We start from the raw sequence: 16,460 nt of genomic DNA, 5'->3' as shown, positions 1-16,460 counted from the left end.
CACCCAACCTCCTCCAATGTACAGTTTCTACGTCAGATGTATATACTCCCTTTTCTTGACTCCTTCTGTATCACAAACAGTACTGTATTTGCAAATCTGGTATGTCATAAATGTATAGATGTAGCAGTACTGACTATCTGTATGTCATGTATGTCATATATGTCCTGATGAATTGAAAATGGGGGACCCTGATGTAAACAAGACGAAAGTCTTTCTCTGGTCTGCATCCCCTTAACAATTGTGTGTATTGAGCTGTACTGTATTGTACCCATTCTGCAATCTGTTAATAAAGTTTTCAATCAATCAATCAATCAGTCCTATCCTTGGACACTGGTCAGCTCTCCATTCCCCGAACCAGCTTTCAGCATAGCACCTCCCACCTTCTGGAACACCCTCCCCGCAGAACTCCGCATTGAATGCACAGAGAATAAACTGGTATCTTCTTGTCTGACTCTGGAGAAGACAGTAAGCACATTTCCTATACCGTTGGCGTGTTCCTTTAAAGTGGTAGTCTACGCTGGTGGCGTCTATTCGAAAGGCAACCGGTTTATACGTTTTGCGAATCTGATTGGCCACTGACGTTTCTGGTCATGTGACATGTGCGCCCAATCGCGTGACGCGCCCATTTCTGCCTCGACCAGCAGCAAACTACCTAACGCCTAGTTTATCACTGGTTAAGCTTAGGCGACTCTTTCGAAGTTGGTTACGGTTAGAGTTTGGAATCAGGGCTGGCGTTCTATCGCCATGCTCTAAGACAAACTAACCTTAACCAACTTCGAAAGAGTGCCTAAGCTTAACCAGTGAAAGAAATTGCCGTCACACGATTGGTGCGACCAGAAACAGCAGTGGCCAATCAGAGCACAAAACGCGAACGTGGAAGCATAAACCGGTTGCCTTTCGAATAGACGCTCCCCGGTGGTGTGAAGTGTGAAGTGATTTGTTGTACATGTCCAATATGCGTCTATGCTTTCCACAACAAATTCGTGTTTCCGCGTTCGAGTTTTGCGCTCTGATTGGCCACGCACGTTTCTGGTCATGTGACATGTGCGCCAATCGTGGGACGGCAAGTTCTGCGCCTATTTCCGGGTCGCCTGAATATTTTCCACAACAAAGTCGTGTTTCCGCGTCTCTGATTGGCCAGGTCATGTGACATGTACGGCCAATCGTGGGACCGCAAGTTTTTGGATAGTTAAGCTTAGGCGCTCTTTCGAAGTTGGTTAAGGTTAGAGTTTGTCTTAGAGCAGCGGTTCCCAAACTTTTTTGGCCGTGCACCCCCTGTCACCTCCCGACCTAGCTGACGCACCCCCCAATGGGTTTCTGTTAGAAAAAATTGTTGCTGGCGGTTAGGTGGCCGAGCGGAGATTGCGTTCGTCACCAGCCCCGGAGCTGTGAGCTCGATTCGCCTGTTCGAATCCAGCTCACAGCTCCGGGGTTGTCACCAGCTTGGCTGGCCGTCTGCACTGATACAATTGGCTGTATCAGAGGGTGGGAGAAGCTGGCGGGGTGGGTCCGGGTCGTTGTAAACAGCGACTCCTACAGTTCGGTCGGGGCGCCTGCTAAGCGCGGATTGGACGTGGGGGGGATAGTGTGGTCCTCCCACACGCTACGCCCTCTCAATGAGAATCCGCGCTGCCAGGTGAAAAGAAGCGGTGATTGGCTGGACGTGTGTCGGAGGAAGCACGTGGTAGCCTCCACTCTCCCAGATGATCTGACTGTGGGGGGTAAGTGCGCAGCGATCAGGAAGGGACTGGGAATTGGCATACGACTAACATTGGGATGGGAGAAAATCGGAGGAAAATGGAGGGGGAAAAAGACCAATAAAAAAAAGAAAAAATTGTTGCTGGTCTCCGTGCACAGATTACATTTTTTATTTTATCTCTTCCCACGGCGACTATGGATAGGGAATTTCTTTATTTAACACTATGATCGCCGGGGACGAGTTAAGACGTCATTCCTAGCCATGCTCATTCTGCCGAAGACGCCGTAACTCGTCTTTGATGTCAATATTTAAAAAATCTGTGACCGAAATCATATTTCCCCTCCGGAGCCCTGAGACACACTGCAAAGCTCCACTCAACTCTCTAGCGGTTCAAGAGCGCCATCTGGTGGCCGATCGGCAGATCGCCAACCGGAAATGAGCCTTTGAACCGGTAGTGCTCATCCATATGTGGTCCGGGCACTCGCTATCGTTAGAGAGACTCCGTCTTGATACAGTGAACATCGATCGGTGCAAATAACTCGAAAAAATAACATGATTTGGACGTATATACTATTATACAACCTGGAAATGGATCGGGCATTTCTCCATCCCATAATAGAAAAAATTCTGTTCCACGCTCATCTGCCAGCGGCGCGAGGAAGCCACGGTAAGATTCAGCGTTATATTCTAACGTGTGCCATATAAACTGCTATGATGAACATATGACCCACTCTGGATGAATCATCTAACGCTGCCCACGGAATTATAAACAATCCCCCGCCCATCCGGTCATCATCAGATGACACGTAGTAACTTCTAGAACCACGTCCAGTTTAAATTTTTTATCTCGCACAGATTCCTACCAAACTGTATTTGATCATCAATATAATGCATTTAGGGCTATAAATCACGTTCTGAAGAAAGCTGCAGAAAACGATAAAAACATACTTATACTTTAGACCAGGGCTATTCAACTGGCGGCCCGCGGGCCAGATCCGGCCCGCGGGATGATTCTGACCGGCCCGCCAAAGATTACATGATAATAAAAAAAATAAAAATAAAAAAAATATATATATATATATTTTTCTTTATTTTTTTTATTTTTTTTATATACTTTTTTTTTTCATGTCAACGTTAACACGCACAATTGAGCCAAAAGTCACTCAATTAATGACAGATTTCATTGATAAATTGAGGGAAAACTTTGCAAGTCGATTTGATGAATTTGACATGTCCAGAGAATTGATGCATTTTGTGAGCAACCCATTTGCCAATGTAGCTGCTATTTCCACAAAAGGACAAGAGTTCCTTGCATCGCTTCACATTGATGAAGGTCTCCTGCAACTTGAAATAATTGACATGCAAGCATCATCTGCTCTGAAGCAGGCACTTGAGAATGAATCCACCACAACATTTTGGATAAAGTGTATTCATGTCAAGACATTCCCCAAAATAAAAACGCTGGCAATATCTGTGCTAACAATGTTTGGCTCAACATACACCTGTGAATCCAGTTTCTTTCACATGAATGCCATTAAAACAAGCAACCGTGCCTCCTTGACAAATGAGCATTTGCATCACTGTTTGCGGGTAGCCCTCACTTCCTATGAACCCATTGCCCAGTCAAAGAAGTGCAATCGCTCTCATTAGATGTGTGTATGTAGGCTAGGCCTGTCTGCCCCCCACCCCCCTGATGTTTGAGAGTTAAGAGTGGACAATAAGTGCTGATAAGATGCTGTGATTTGCTGTTGTTGCACAGACATGAAGCACTTTTTCATAAGCTCAGCTGCACTATAAATGTGTTTTTTTGTTCAAGTGTTGAAGTTAGAATGTTCAGATGCACATCATGCACTTGTTTGTTTTTTATTTTATTTTTATATTGAAATGTTGAAGAGGAGATGTTGCAGTTGTTGCACAGTCATAAATGAAGCACTTTTTGCAGGAGATGTTGCAGATGTGGCACATAAATGAAGCACTTTTTTTTTAAAAGTATACTACTTTTGCAATGTAGTTAAATAAAAGTTGTGAAAATGTGGTTGCGTGTTGTGTCAAGTGTACATATATTCATAGCACGGGGAGGCGCCGTGGCAGTCCGGCCCCTGGCCCCTTGGATTTCTGACAATGTGGCCCCCTGAACAATTTAGTTGAATAGCCCTGCTTTAGACCATATTTTAGTATGAATATGTGAATGAAAAAGTTTAACGTTGCTACACCCTGAACAATACATATAGGACATTGAATGGGCCATAATAATGGCAATTTAGTAATAGAATTTAAAAAGTTATAGCCCTGCAAAGAAGGGGAACTTCTCCATAGACAAATAGAGATGGCGAGGGATGGTAAATTATGAATTTAACCCATGGCGATCAAAGTGTTAATTAAAATGTTCACGACAACATGGATGCATGTACTCTGCCAGCATGTTTAATATCCATAATACTAAAGGTTTGACTAAGATTTTTATGAAATTTTATTGTAAAAAAAAAATATATATATATTATTTACCACCTTTTTCATGTCACACACCACCTAGAGGGTGCTTGCGCACCACAAGGGGTGCGCGCACCACAGTTTGGGAACCACTGTAGCATGGCGATAGAACGCCAGCCCTGATTCCAAACTCTAACCATAACCAACTGTGAAAGAGTCGCCTAAGCTTAACCAGTGATAAACTAGGCAGTCTAGGCGTTAGGTAGTTTGCAGGCTGTTTGACACGGAAATAGGTGCAGAACTTGCCGTCCCACGATTGGCGCACATGTCACATGACCTGGCCAATCAGAGTGCAAAACTCGAATGCGGAAACACAAATTTGTTGTGGAAAGTATAGACACTTCCAGGTCTAACAGCCTGCAAACTACCTAACGCCTAGTTTATTTAAGCATTACATCACACTCAGGAGTGGTTTGTGACCAATAAACCATGCCTAGGGGTGGTTGTTAGGCCCGAGGCGCAGCCGAGGGTCGTTAGACCCCCCTAGGCATGGTTTATTGGTCACAAATCACGACTGCACGTGGTGTAAAGCTTTTATACAACTGCCAGATTCATCCAACCTTATTTCTATACAATAAACACACATTAATCGAAGATTTATTGAAAAAACCATCCGCCAGAAAAAGTAGTTCCCACAACTCCATGTGGAAGCAGCTTGAAGTGCATCCAACCAAACTAACACATCCAACTGTGTATTATTGGAATGATTGAGAGAAGTTGCCTCATGTGGAAGCAGCTTGAAGTGCATCCAACCAACTAACACATCCAACTGTGTATTATTGGAATGATTGATTGAAAATTTTATTACCAGATGCAGAATGGGTACAATACAATACGGCTCAATACACTTGCCCTATAGGAAAAAAACGTTTTCTTCGCCCTATTTTTTTATTTATTTCTTTTAGCCTAAACTTAACCAGTTGGAAACCAGGGGTACAGTAATAAAATTAGCAATCAACCAATCAATCAATTCAATAGACCATGCTCACTTAAAACAGCGCTGCTTCTCTCTCAGTCTGACTCCCCCGCTGTTGCAGACAGGAGTGTGTGTGTGTGTGTGTGTGTGTGTGTGTGTGTCACAGTGTGTGTGTGCGTGTGTGTGTGTATGTGTGTGTGTGTGTGTGTGTGTGTGTGTGTATGTGTGTGTGTGTGTTTGTGGGTACGCCAGCGTGGGGACAGTGTGAGAGAGAACGCTGCAGTCAGTAGAAAGTAGGAAGGAAGAAATTTAAATCAATCAATTAATCTATCAATCAATCCGCGATTTTTCTTTTGTTCTAGATTGAGTCAAGACCCATCAATTACATCATCCAACATTGTTTAAAGGACTAACACATTCCCCTTGACAGAATCGCTTCATATTTAGTCGTTATGGGCTTATGGCGCTATCAACATTCTGGCGCTATCAACATTCTCCCGGAGTGAGCCGGCGGAGTGATTATGTGATTCGGTTGTGGGCGGGTCCTGAGCCCAGGACCGTGGATTGTTGCCAATAAAGACGTGTGAATGGCCAATCAGAATCGAGAAATTTGCATGCCGTTGTATAACACTGGTTAAGCTTAGGCGACTCTTTCGCAGTTGGTTAAGGTTAGAGTTTGGAATCAGGGCAGGCGTTCTATCGCCATGCTCTAAGAAACATGACTTTGTTGTGGAAAGTATTCAGGAGTCCAATATATATAGCTATGCACTCCAATAAAAAAAACGTAGCTATTTAGGCACTGTGAATAATTTTATGAAAACTATTTTGCATTGTATCGGTCCCAATTAAATGCTTAGTTTGTTGTTTTAATGTGCAAAAATAAAGCTTTTTCAATTACTTATTTTATTTTGGAAAAACGCCAACCGGAAGTTCGGTTGTTGTTGCTGCTAGCGGAACACAGGTATTTTTCAAATACTATTTTGAGCTTGTAGAGCAAAATACTTGTACATTTGAATTCATAATACAGAATAAAGCCCACTGGCCAGCAGGTAGGATACTGACGTAACGTATATCAACGACGTAGATGTAACGCAATTCGCTTTCAAACGGTTAGACAGTGAATGTAAGAGCAGGCTGCCTGCTAGTAGTTGCTTGGTAACGTCGGTCAGTTCAGCTGTCACCCCTGCTTGTTGTCATGTACTATTATACATAAATAACATTAACGTTATATTCCTCTGGTTTTGGTCGCTAGCTGAGGTGATTTCTGTTTTGTTTCTTTGAACACAGAGATGGACAAGGACGCTGACGCGGCGGCCGCAGCCTCCCCTGAGACCGCCCGGAAACGCCGGGTCCACGGCATGCTGAAGCTTTACTACGGGCTGAACGAGGAAGGAAAGGCCCCGGATCAACCTGAGGCCTTGGATCCCTGCGATATCAATGGGCCGCATTTCGATCCAGAGGTGTATCTCAACAAGGTAAGGTAAGGTAAGGATGGAAGGGTCGGGTTTGTAATTAAATCTGTATTTCAAACTCACACACAGTATCAAAAGAATGAATGAATGAATGAAAACTTGATTTAACAGATTGCAGAATGGGTACAATACAGTACGGCTCGCTCAATACACACAATTGTTAAGGGGATGCAGACCAGAGAAAGACGTTTGTCTTGTTTACATCAGGGTCCCCCATTTTCAATTCATATTGACATTTATGACATACACAACATACATGACATTTATGGCATATGGACATACAGGTATTTAGTACTGATACATTTGTGACATAAACGGTATTCAAATATACAGTACTGTTACCCATAGATCCTGACAGAGTATATACATATGATGGGGAGGGGACTGTACATTAGGAGGGGGTGGGTGGGAGAGAAATATACATACGGTGGGGAGGAGACTGTACATTTGGAGGGGGTGGGTGGGTGGGAGAGAAATATACATACGGTGGGGAGAGAATATATACATTACATGCGGTGGGGAGGAGACTGTCTATTAGGAGGGGGTGGGGGGTTTGGACATTTACGTGGCCAGTTTCGAATTGCAGCCTCCCGTAGGTGCTCTTCAAGAGCGGTTTTGAATGTGGGTAGGGATTCACATTCCTTTACGACTGTGGGTAGGGCGTTCCACATTGATGTGGCATAATTGCGAAACGTGTTTAGTCCCTTGTTTGAGTCAAATCTGGGTTTAACATGATTTGTGGAGCTCCCTCTGGTGTTGTGGTCGTGGTATTCACTGAGTATTTTGACGTGTACATGGGTACCTTAGTGGTGTAGTGTATCTTGTAGACCAGGCCCATTGCAAGTTGCTGTACTCTGTCGTCTACTCTAAGCCATCCTAGGGGTGAGGTGGGTTCTAGGAGTAAGGTCAAGCAGTAGTCTAACCAGTTTGTTTTGTGATGTTTGTAATCTTGTTTTTAGCGCCTTTGAGGTGCTTTTGTACCATGAGGTGCAAGCATAGTCATAGTACCCTTGAATGAGAGCTCTAACTAGAGCCCTTGAATTAGGGTTATGGTTCAAGTTTCAAGTTCAAGTTTCTTTAATAGTTGTCATACAGAAGTACAGAATACTTTTATACAAAATGCTTCTTACTGTTACGCTCCAGAGACTGTGCAAGACAAGATAAGTATGAAATAAAATAACATAGTAAAATTAGAAGTAAAAAAAAACGAGGTCACAGTGTTCAGTTTAGACATATGTACAATGTTCGATGCAGAATAGACGTAACTGAGTTACCATATAATATACAATACTGTGCAGTGTACTAATATACAATACTATATAGTGCAAGGCAGAAATGGGATGAGGTGCAATTTAGGTACAATTTACAGTAGGTGTACGAGTTGTAGTGCAAATCCTTTATCAATAAATATAAAGTGTAATGTAAAGTGTGTTTGTGTGATCTAAAGTGTGGAGAGTGGGTGCTGCAGTGTGTTGTTTGTTTGAGTGTGGGTGTGTGTGCTGTGTGCATTTGATGGTTGTTGCATAGTGTTTATTGTTCGTTTAGCAGCCTGATGGCCTGGGGATAGAAGCTTCTTCTGAGTCTTTCTGTGCTCGCCTTAAGACTCCGGTATCGCTTACATTTCAATGTCCAAAATAGGTTATGGAGGAGCCATATACATTATGCAATGGACCCCCAAATGGATACATAAGGCCATTGACCCATTTGAGAAAATTCTGTCCTAAGGACCTCCATCTGATGAGATTTCTGTTACATTATGAAATCTGTAATGCATAAGGAAATGTACTTTCATTCGACCAAGAAAAGTTAAGCTGCGTGTGTGTGTCCATGTCCGATTGTGTCTTCAGCTGAGAAGAGAATGTTCCCTTGGAGAGCTGATGGACCAGGAGAGTTGCATGGTGAAGCAGATCCGCTCCCTGGACAGTGACATGCAGACCCTGGTGTACGAGAACTACAACAAGTTCATATCTGCTACAGGTGAGTTGATATCTGCTACAGGTGAGTCCATACCTGCTACGGGTGAGTCCATACCTGCTACGGGTGAGTCGATACCTGCTACAGGTGAGTTCATACCTGCTACAGGTGAGTCGATACCTGCTACAGGTGAGTCGATACCTGCTATAGGTGAGTTCATACCTGCTACAGGTGAGTTCATGTCTGCTACAGGTGACTTCAGCTAAATTACTAAATGTTACACAGGTGCCATCGTTAAAGGAATGCACCAGTATAATTAGGACAACTATCACCTGAGGTTGCCCCTCCCTGTCTTTAACTGGCTTTGTGTTAGTAGGTATGTGTCTCTAACTGGTTTTGTGTTAGTAGGTATGTGTCTTTAGCTGGTTTTGTGTCAGTAGGTATGTGTCGTTAACTGGTTTTGTGTCAGTAGGTCAGTAGGTATGTGTCTTTAACTGGTTTTGTGTTAGTAGGTATGTGTCTTTAACTGGTTTTGTGTCAGTAGGTATGTGTCTAACTGGTTTTGTGTTAGTAGGTATGTGTCTTTAACTGGTTTTGTGTCAGTAGGTTAGTAGGTATGTGTCTCTAACTGGTTTTGTGTCAGTATGTTAGTAGGTATGTGTCTAACTGATCCCAGCTCACTTTACTAAACACCTGACAGTGTGACTGGCACTCAGTAAGGTGATCTGAGATCAGTTTCAACACACCGTATACACAAACAAACATGTTTTGCACTGGTTCTGAGCGGAGCCTGTGCTGCCCTCGTCTCCTGAGGTGGGAGGGGCGGTAAGCCGGCCAATGACATGCCATGTGTAGCTCACATGACTCATTACAGGAAGTATCGTTACCGATTGGCCCAAAAGTGGACACTGCGTATTATTTAGTTTTACAGGAACAACCTGTTAAATCACGTTTTCCTCTTCTGCTTAGACACCATAAGAAAGATGAAGAACGATTTCAAAAAGATGGAGGACGAGATGGACTGTCTCTCCACCAACATGGCCGCCATCACGGACTTCAGTGCCTCCATCAGTGGGACTCTTCAGGACCAACACACGCAGATCACCAAGCTGTCGGGTGAGACGACTTCTAACCCTAACCCACACAGATCACTAAGCTGTCGGGTGAGACGACTTCTAACCCTAACCCTAAAACTGTCGGGTGAGGGACGACTTCTAACCCTAACCCTAAAGCTGTCGGTGAGGGACGACTTCTAACGAGACACACAAGACCCGGTCCTCTTGTGTGCAATATGGATTTATTTATCTGACTAAATAAATATGGTAGAACGGTGAACAAGGTGTTTGAACGGCAGAGGTTTCAGGTAGGGATGCCCCGATCACGTTTTTTGCCACCGATCACAGATCGTCTATGAGTCTTATCGGCCGATACACTGCCGATACCGATCGTTTTTGGTTTTCTTATAGCAGCTGGCAGTATTATATACTGTAGGTCTAACGCAGGCATTCTCAAAGTCCAGTCTAAATGATCTAATCTAATCTTAGAAATTAAGTAAAGTGAATAGTACTGGGTGTTAAGCATAACAGTATCTAAGTTAATTTACTTCTGACCATTATAGTCAAAGTATTTTCCTATGAACTGAAACTTATAAGATGTTCTCAGTGTTCAGTGACAGCTATGAAGCACGATAGCTAATTAGCCAACAGCTGCAAAAACGAATGATGTCAATTATGTTATAAGACATTGATATCAGGAGCTATCTGTAGCTACTGCTAGCCGGCTAGATAACGTTAGACAACGCCTCATGTATTAGACTAAAGTGAATAGTTTACTGGGTCATTTTGTTTAAACAGTAACGTTAGCTAGGTAGCTCATGCTAGCTCAAGGTGCTCATGCACTCGACTCTTGCCGGAGCATTTGTTTACATGAGGGGTCTGTGAGGGGGGGTGGGGGGGGGGCAAGGCGTGCAGCAGCAGCTGCTGTGTGTGCCTGAGAGAAGACAGCGAGTGAGAACTCTGCTGAGAATTGGATCATGTTTTTCGCGCGCGTGTCATCGATCGGTTTTCACGATCTGCGAAAATAAAGCATTATCGGAATTCACCAATCTCATATTTATACTGAATATCGGCCGATACGGATCGCTGGCCGATCGATTGGGGGCATCCCTAGTTTTAGGCAGTGTTTGCTAGTTTTAGTTTTTAATTTAAGCCATATTTTCAACTGACAGAGCCTACTAACTGACAGAGCCTACCTGTTATCTTACTGACAGGAACTTCTGATAGCAGCCTGCGGTTATAAGGAAGTAAACATTGTGTATTTAAGAGCATTAATAAAGTCTCCCCCCCCACCCCCCCCCCCCCCCCCCCAGGGGTCCACACTCTGCTGAGGAAGCTGCAGTTCCTGTTTGAGCTGCCCGCGCGGCTCAACACGTGCCTGGAGATGCAGGCCTACAGCCAGGCCGTGAGCTCCCACCGCCGGGCGCGCTGCGTGCTGCTGCAGTACAGCCACCTGCCCTCCTTCAGGAGCATCCAGGAGGACTGCAGCGCCATCATGGACGCCCTGGCTGAGAGGCTGCGCCTCCGCTTCAGGTCTGTAGACTGGCTGCTAACCGTCTGTATTGAAATTCTTTATTGGGAAAACCACATTGAGATACAGTATCTCGTTTTCGAGAGGGTCCCACATTTTGTGCAATGTAATACAGAATCGGAACACATAACAAAAAAATAAATAAAGGACACTGTAGTGTGGTAGTGAAATGTTAACCTTCTGTAGTGAAAGGTTAACCCGCTGTAGTGTGGTAGTGAAAGGTTAACATTCTGTAGTGAAAGGGTTAACCTTCTGTAGTGTGGTAGTGAAAGGTTAACTGCCTGTAGTGGTAGTGAAAGGGTTAACATTCTGTAGTGAAAGGGTTAACCTTCTGTAGTGTGGTAGTGAAAGGTTAACGACAGGTTATGTATATAACCTAGTTATATGAGTACTGGCTAAGCGTCCCGCTCTTAAGCCATACCGAGATATACCTCATCTCATGTACCTAGTCAGGGAGCGAAATTAACTTTTTGACTCACCGGCCAGTGGCGGGTAGATGGGAAGAATCTACCCGCCAAGCAGATTTCTTATCTGTCAACTTTCTTTTGATAAAAAAAAAAAATTATTATTTTATATAATTTTTTTTTAAAAATAAAATATATATATTATATAATCATACTTGTAGTTGTATTATCTGCGAGACATCGCCACCTCTCTGTCTGCAAACAGCTCCACTGTCTGTGTGTATACTCTAGTGGCCTCCAGCTCCAGCAAGGATTCTCCGGCGCTACAGCTGGACCCTAAACTCTTACATTCAGCATGAAAGGATTCTCCTACCCTGCACCTGGACCCTAGTCAGCAGCGCTGCAGCCCTCATGCGATGTAACTGGACACTTGCAGTTGTTTATGTCGGGAGCTATCAGAAGCTAGCCAGCTGGATAACGTTACACAATGCCTCATGTATTAAACTAAAAATGAATAGTTGACTGGGTCATTTTGTAACAGTAGCTAACATCAGCTCACGGAGGTCTCTCTGACTAGAGTAGACTAACATCAGTCACGGTGACTGTGTGTTTACATGCAGCATACAGAAACAGGTAGGGGAGGTTTAGGAGCAGCAATGCGCTCAGACAGCGAGTGAGAACTCCGCTCAGAATTGGATCATGATTTTCGGTTTTCACATGACCATTTGATTGGCCGCCACACGGCGGTCAGTCCTCTAAGTGGGAGGCGCCAAACGTAAAAACTGCCCGCAAATGGCAGGCGGCGCTCTCTAGTTTCGGTCCCTGTACCTAGTGTACTCCAATCAACGAATAAACCAAAAATACACCCCGCACCTGCCAGGCCCCGCCCCTACTGCCGTACTATAATAGTACTGGGCATGGCCACCACTCACTCTTCCTCGAAAAAAATCGTTTCCAAAGAAAAGTTTCCCCAAGGGAACTCGGGGCATGCTAAGAGCGGGACGCTTAGCCAGTACTCGTATAACTAGGTTATATACATAACCTGTCGTTATATTTCGTATTGGCATCGCGTCCCGCTCTTAAGCCATACCGAGATATGGGGTAGAGCGGACGCGAGGCCCGACAAATGCACCCCCTGAGGACCCGTAAGCCCACATTAGGGGGGAGGGGAGTCCCGTCACCCCATCCTTCCTAATGAAGAGGAGGCGCAGTCAACTCCACCCGAGTGTGAACAAGAGGGAACTAGAACCCCTTGAACACACAGCACAGGCGGAACCACGTGTGACACAACACACTGTGGCCCACACCCACACACCCCTGCTACCCCACCAAAGGACGGGAAGCAGGAGAGGCCACAGACCTCAGAACCGCCTGGGAGACAGAACCCCCGGTCATGTCCATGAGGTAAAACCTTACGAAGGGACCCGGGGAGGACCATGAAGCTGCAGCACAGATGTCCTCCACCGAGGCCCCACCCAGCAGAGCGGCAGAGGCTGCCACCCCACGAGTGGAGTGCACCCTGACGCCCCCAGGGGGAGCCAGCCCGGCCAACGTGTAGCAAAGGGCAATGCCCTCGCACAACCAATGGGACAGGCGCTGTTTCGATAGTGCCTTACCAGCACGAGAACCACCGTAACAGACAAAGAGCTGATCGGTAGCCCTGAGGCCCTGAGTACGGCTGAGGTAAATCCCCAAAGCCCGGACCGGACATGACAGGTGAAGGCCCGCCTCCAACTCACTAGCGTGAGGAGGTGGATGAAACGCCTGAACCACAATATCCCTGGAGCGGAAGGAACTCCGGATATTTGTAGGCACGAAGGCAGGATTAGGCCGCAGAGTGGCACCGCAATCGGAACGAAAAGATAGGCACTCTGGTCGTACCGAGAGAGCACAAAGCACACCCACGCGTTTAGCGGAGATGACGGCCAGCAAGAACGCGGTCTTGAACGACAGCTGTTCCAACGGCGCTTGCTCAAGAGGCTCAAACGGGGCCAAGGACAACCGACCGAGGACCAATTGAAGATCCCAACTCGGAGCCAAAGAGCGTTTTACCGGCTTAACGCGTTGGGCGCCAAGCAGGAAACGCTTCACAAGAGGGTGGCTGAACAAAACATCACCCTCAAATCCCTCATGATAAGAGGATATAGCTACTGCATATACCCTCACCGTCGAAGCCGACAGTCTATCAAGGAGAGACTGGAGGTAAACAAGGACAGCATCCAGGGGGCAGGACACCGGGTCCCTGCCCCCCGCCTTACACCACTCTTGGAACATACGCCATCTGCCCGCGTAAAGCGCGACAGTGGAGGGAGCATGCGCATTCCGGATGGTATCAACCACAGAAGGGTCCATCCTCTCCAGACTTACCCTCTCACCAGCCAAACCATCAGACGTTGGCACAACACCGGGTGCTGAACAGCGACCCGTGTGCTTGAGTGAGGGCCTTCGCCGACCAAGGAACAGGCTATGACGGGATACCAAGAGCTGGATCAGGACCGGGAACCACACAGCTGCGCCCCGGTCCGGCGCAATCAGGATCAAGGACCTGCGCTCCTCAACGTACCCGCCCCAACAACTGACCTAACAGATGTATGGGGAAAGAATCCCAGGCGGCACGGCATCGGTCCCAGACCTGCCTGACTATGTCCGGACGTAATCCCCACCCATCAGGGTGAGGACCGCCCCGCGACATTACACCTGTACCCACATTCACCCTGCCGGGGATGTGGGGAGCCCTCAGGCCGCGCAGATGGAGAACGCCCATAGCCAGCCGCCCGCCGCCCGGTGCAGACGGGAGGAGCGTACTCCTCCCTGTCTGTCGATATACGACACTGACGTCGTATTGTCCGTCCTGACTTGCCTCTCACCGGGTCTATTTTCATACTGGAAAAGAACCACCTCCGTAACCTCCTCCTGGGGTGAAGAGGAGGCCAAGAGGGACCACGGAATGAGCAGATGCCCTCATACCGAGCAGGCGTATCACGGACAGCGCCGTAACCGTCCTAGGACGGAACCTCCCGAGCGTGTCGCAACACGCTCTGAGAGGGATGCCCATAGCACTCCACCCGTTGACTGGGAAGAGGAGTACTCTACTTCCAGTCTACAGCAACCCCAGGCTGGTAGGAGACCTGACGATCCACCTTGACCGCCAAGGACCAGAACGTCGGCAGGGCAGAATACACTTCGTAACCCCTGACGACGCAGAGGCCCCAGTGCGGCCTCCACGCACTTGGTGAAGATGCGGGGAGCCAGAGAAAAGCCGAACGGCAGCCCTTGGTACCCATACGCTAACCCTGTAAAGAAGCGTAGGTAAGCCCTAGGACGGAAGATCGGGAATGCGAACACGCATCCTACAGGTCTATGGAGGAGAACCAGACCCCCACCTGACAGTGTTCAACAGGTAGGAGACGATCCAAAAAATACTGAACCTTCCCATGGTCCAACATGGGTCTGACACCCCCCCCCCCTCCCGATTTCTCAGGCACCAGAGAACACCGGGAGGAAAACGCCACGACGATGGCTTGCTTCGTCCACAGAGATCAGATCTCGTCGACCAGAGCTGTCACTGCTGGTGACCCTGACAATAGGGTCTGTACCAAACCCGAAAACGGGTGGGGTTGTGTAAATACAAGTCCCCCGCCTCAGCGTTCTCTCCATCCACCTCGACATATGGTACTGCCGTAGCCATATGTGATGACACTCCCAACGCACCCGCCGCCATGTGGCGCAGGTCCGCAAGGAACTGTAGATAGGCGGCCCGGTCCCACCCGCTGTGCGTAGCCAACCCTGGACCCGTGCGAGCAGAGCGTTCCGTGTCAGGACATCTGACCCCGACACTACCCACGAGGCAATCGCATCCAAGGGGGGGACCCCGACAGAAAGGGCCGGTTTGATATGGGGGAAGCTGACATCAGTTCTAGGTGACAAAAGCTCCCCCACTGAACACCCCTCCAGAACATGCTGAGGAGTTGTTCTGCAGCCGGACATGCAAGGTGTGAGGCCCCCATGGGTTCCTACACACCGTAGCCCTGCAGTGATATTACTACCACCCAAATCACGCGCGCCTGCGAGACCACTGCCAATCTTTCAGGAGTGGGAGGCACCGACATGATACCTGGCCTGGCGAAGGCGAGGCCGGGGAAGCCCGCACTGTGTGCCTCAAAAGGTTTCGAGCCCCCCTGCTGACAACACTTATAGTTGACAGACGTAACACCAGGCTCAACCAACACAGCTTATGGTGTGGGAGCCGCTTGACAGCACAACATTCTCATGGACAGACCCAGGCTCAGCCATCAACTGGGTGTCAGCCCAGGGCGGCTACGTGGCGTAGTGGGCAAGGCGCTCGCCACGAATGACGGAGACGCTGGGCTTGCCTGTTCGAGCCCAGCGCTCCACATTGCTTTCAGTTTAGCTGGTCGTTCATACTAATACACATTGGCCGTATTAGGGGGTGGGAAACTGATGGGTGGGGATCAGGCGTTGTGGACAGCGACTCCTACAGGTCGGTTGGTGCGCCTGCGCAGTAGAATCAGGAAGTGTCGGGGGCAGCGTGAGCCTCCCACGCGTTACTCCTCGCCACTGAGAGATCGAGCTGCGCAGGTGAAAAGATGCGACTGCTGTTACCTCAAGTACCGGAGGGGACTTGTGCTATGTATGACTTAGTCCACATTGCAGCCGGCTTGTGGGAGGCAAGAAACAGAGTTCGTGACAGGGGAGGGTTGAATTGGATGATACGAAATTGGGATGGGAGAAAATATAGAAAATAGGAGAAAAAGTGGATACAAAAAAACTGGGTGTCAGCCCCTGTCCCCATGAGAAGCGAAAAATGGGGCCGCCCGCGCTTCAACGAAGGCACGCGGCCCGCAGCCAAAGGAAACAATCAGAGCCCCCTTTTTCCGCTGGTGTTGGGGGAGGGAGTGATCGGAGAGCGGGCTGCTCGCGGCAGGACGGCGATGGCTTGTATATTCCAAGCCGAGCCT

At 47.5% G+C, this 16,460-nt stretch overlaps 1 protein-coding gene and 1 pseudogene across 5 annotated transcripts in view; both read left to right on the top strand.

The window, feature by feature from the left end:
- LOC311233335 (sodium/calcium exchanger 1-like) overlaps positions 1–16,460 on the top strand; it is a 194,989-nt pseudogene that overhangs the window by 7,633 nt on the left and 170,896 nt on the right. The gene's annotated exons all lie outside the window — the stretch shown is intronic.
- The window catches only part of vps51 (VPS51 subunit of GARP complex), a 31,757-nt gene continuing 21,687 nt past the window's right edge, over positions 6,391–16,460 (top strand). For 2 of the 4 annotated variants that reach the window (XR_014620010.1, XM_084320143.1), the window contains exons 1-4: positions 6,391–6,580; positions 8,425–8,554; positions 9,461–9,607; positions 10,860–11,079. Coding sequence is in view for 3 of the 4 variants with exons in the window: in XM_084320143.1 (XP_084176269.1) it covers positions 6,395–6,580; positions 8,425–8,554; positions 9,461–9,607; positions 10,860–11,079 (683 nt within the window). In the remaining variant the exon portion in view is untranslated. Of the gene's footprint in view, positions 6,591–8,424; positions 8,555–9,460; positions 9,608–10,859; positions 11,080–16,460 lie in introns of all 4 variants that reach the window. The other 2 variants (XM_084320145.1, XM_084320144.1) reach the window with 2 other exon arrangements.

This window comes from Notolepis coatsorum (assembly GCF_963971535.1).
Source record: "Notolepis coatsorum genome assembly, chromosome: 8".
Lineage (NCBI taxonomy): Eukaryota > Metazoa > Chordata > Actinopteri > Aulopiformes > Paralepididae > Notolepis > Notolepis coatsorum.
Note: the sequence above shows the minus strand (reverse complement) of the source record. Positions and strands in the feature narration are given on the sequence as shown.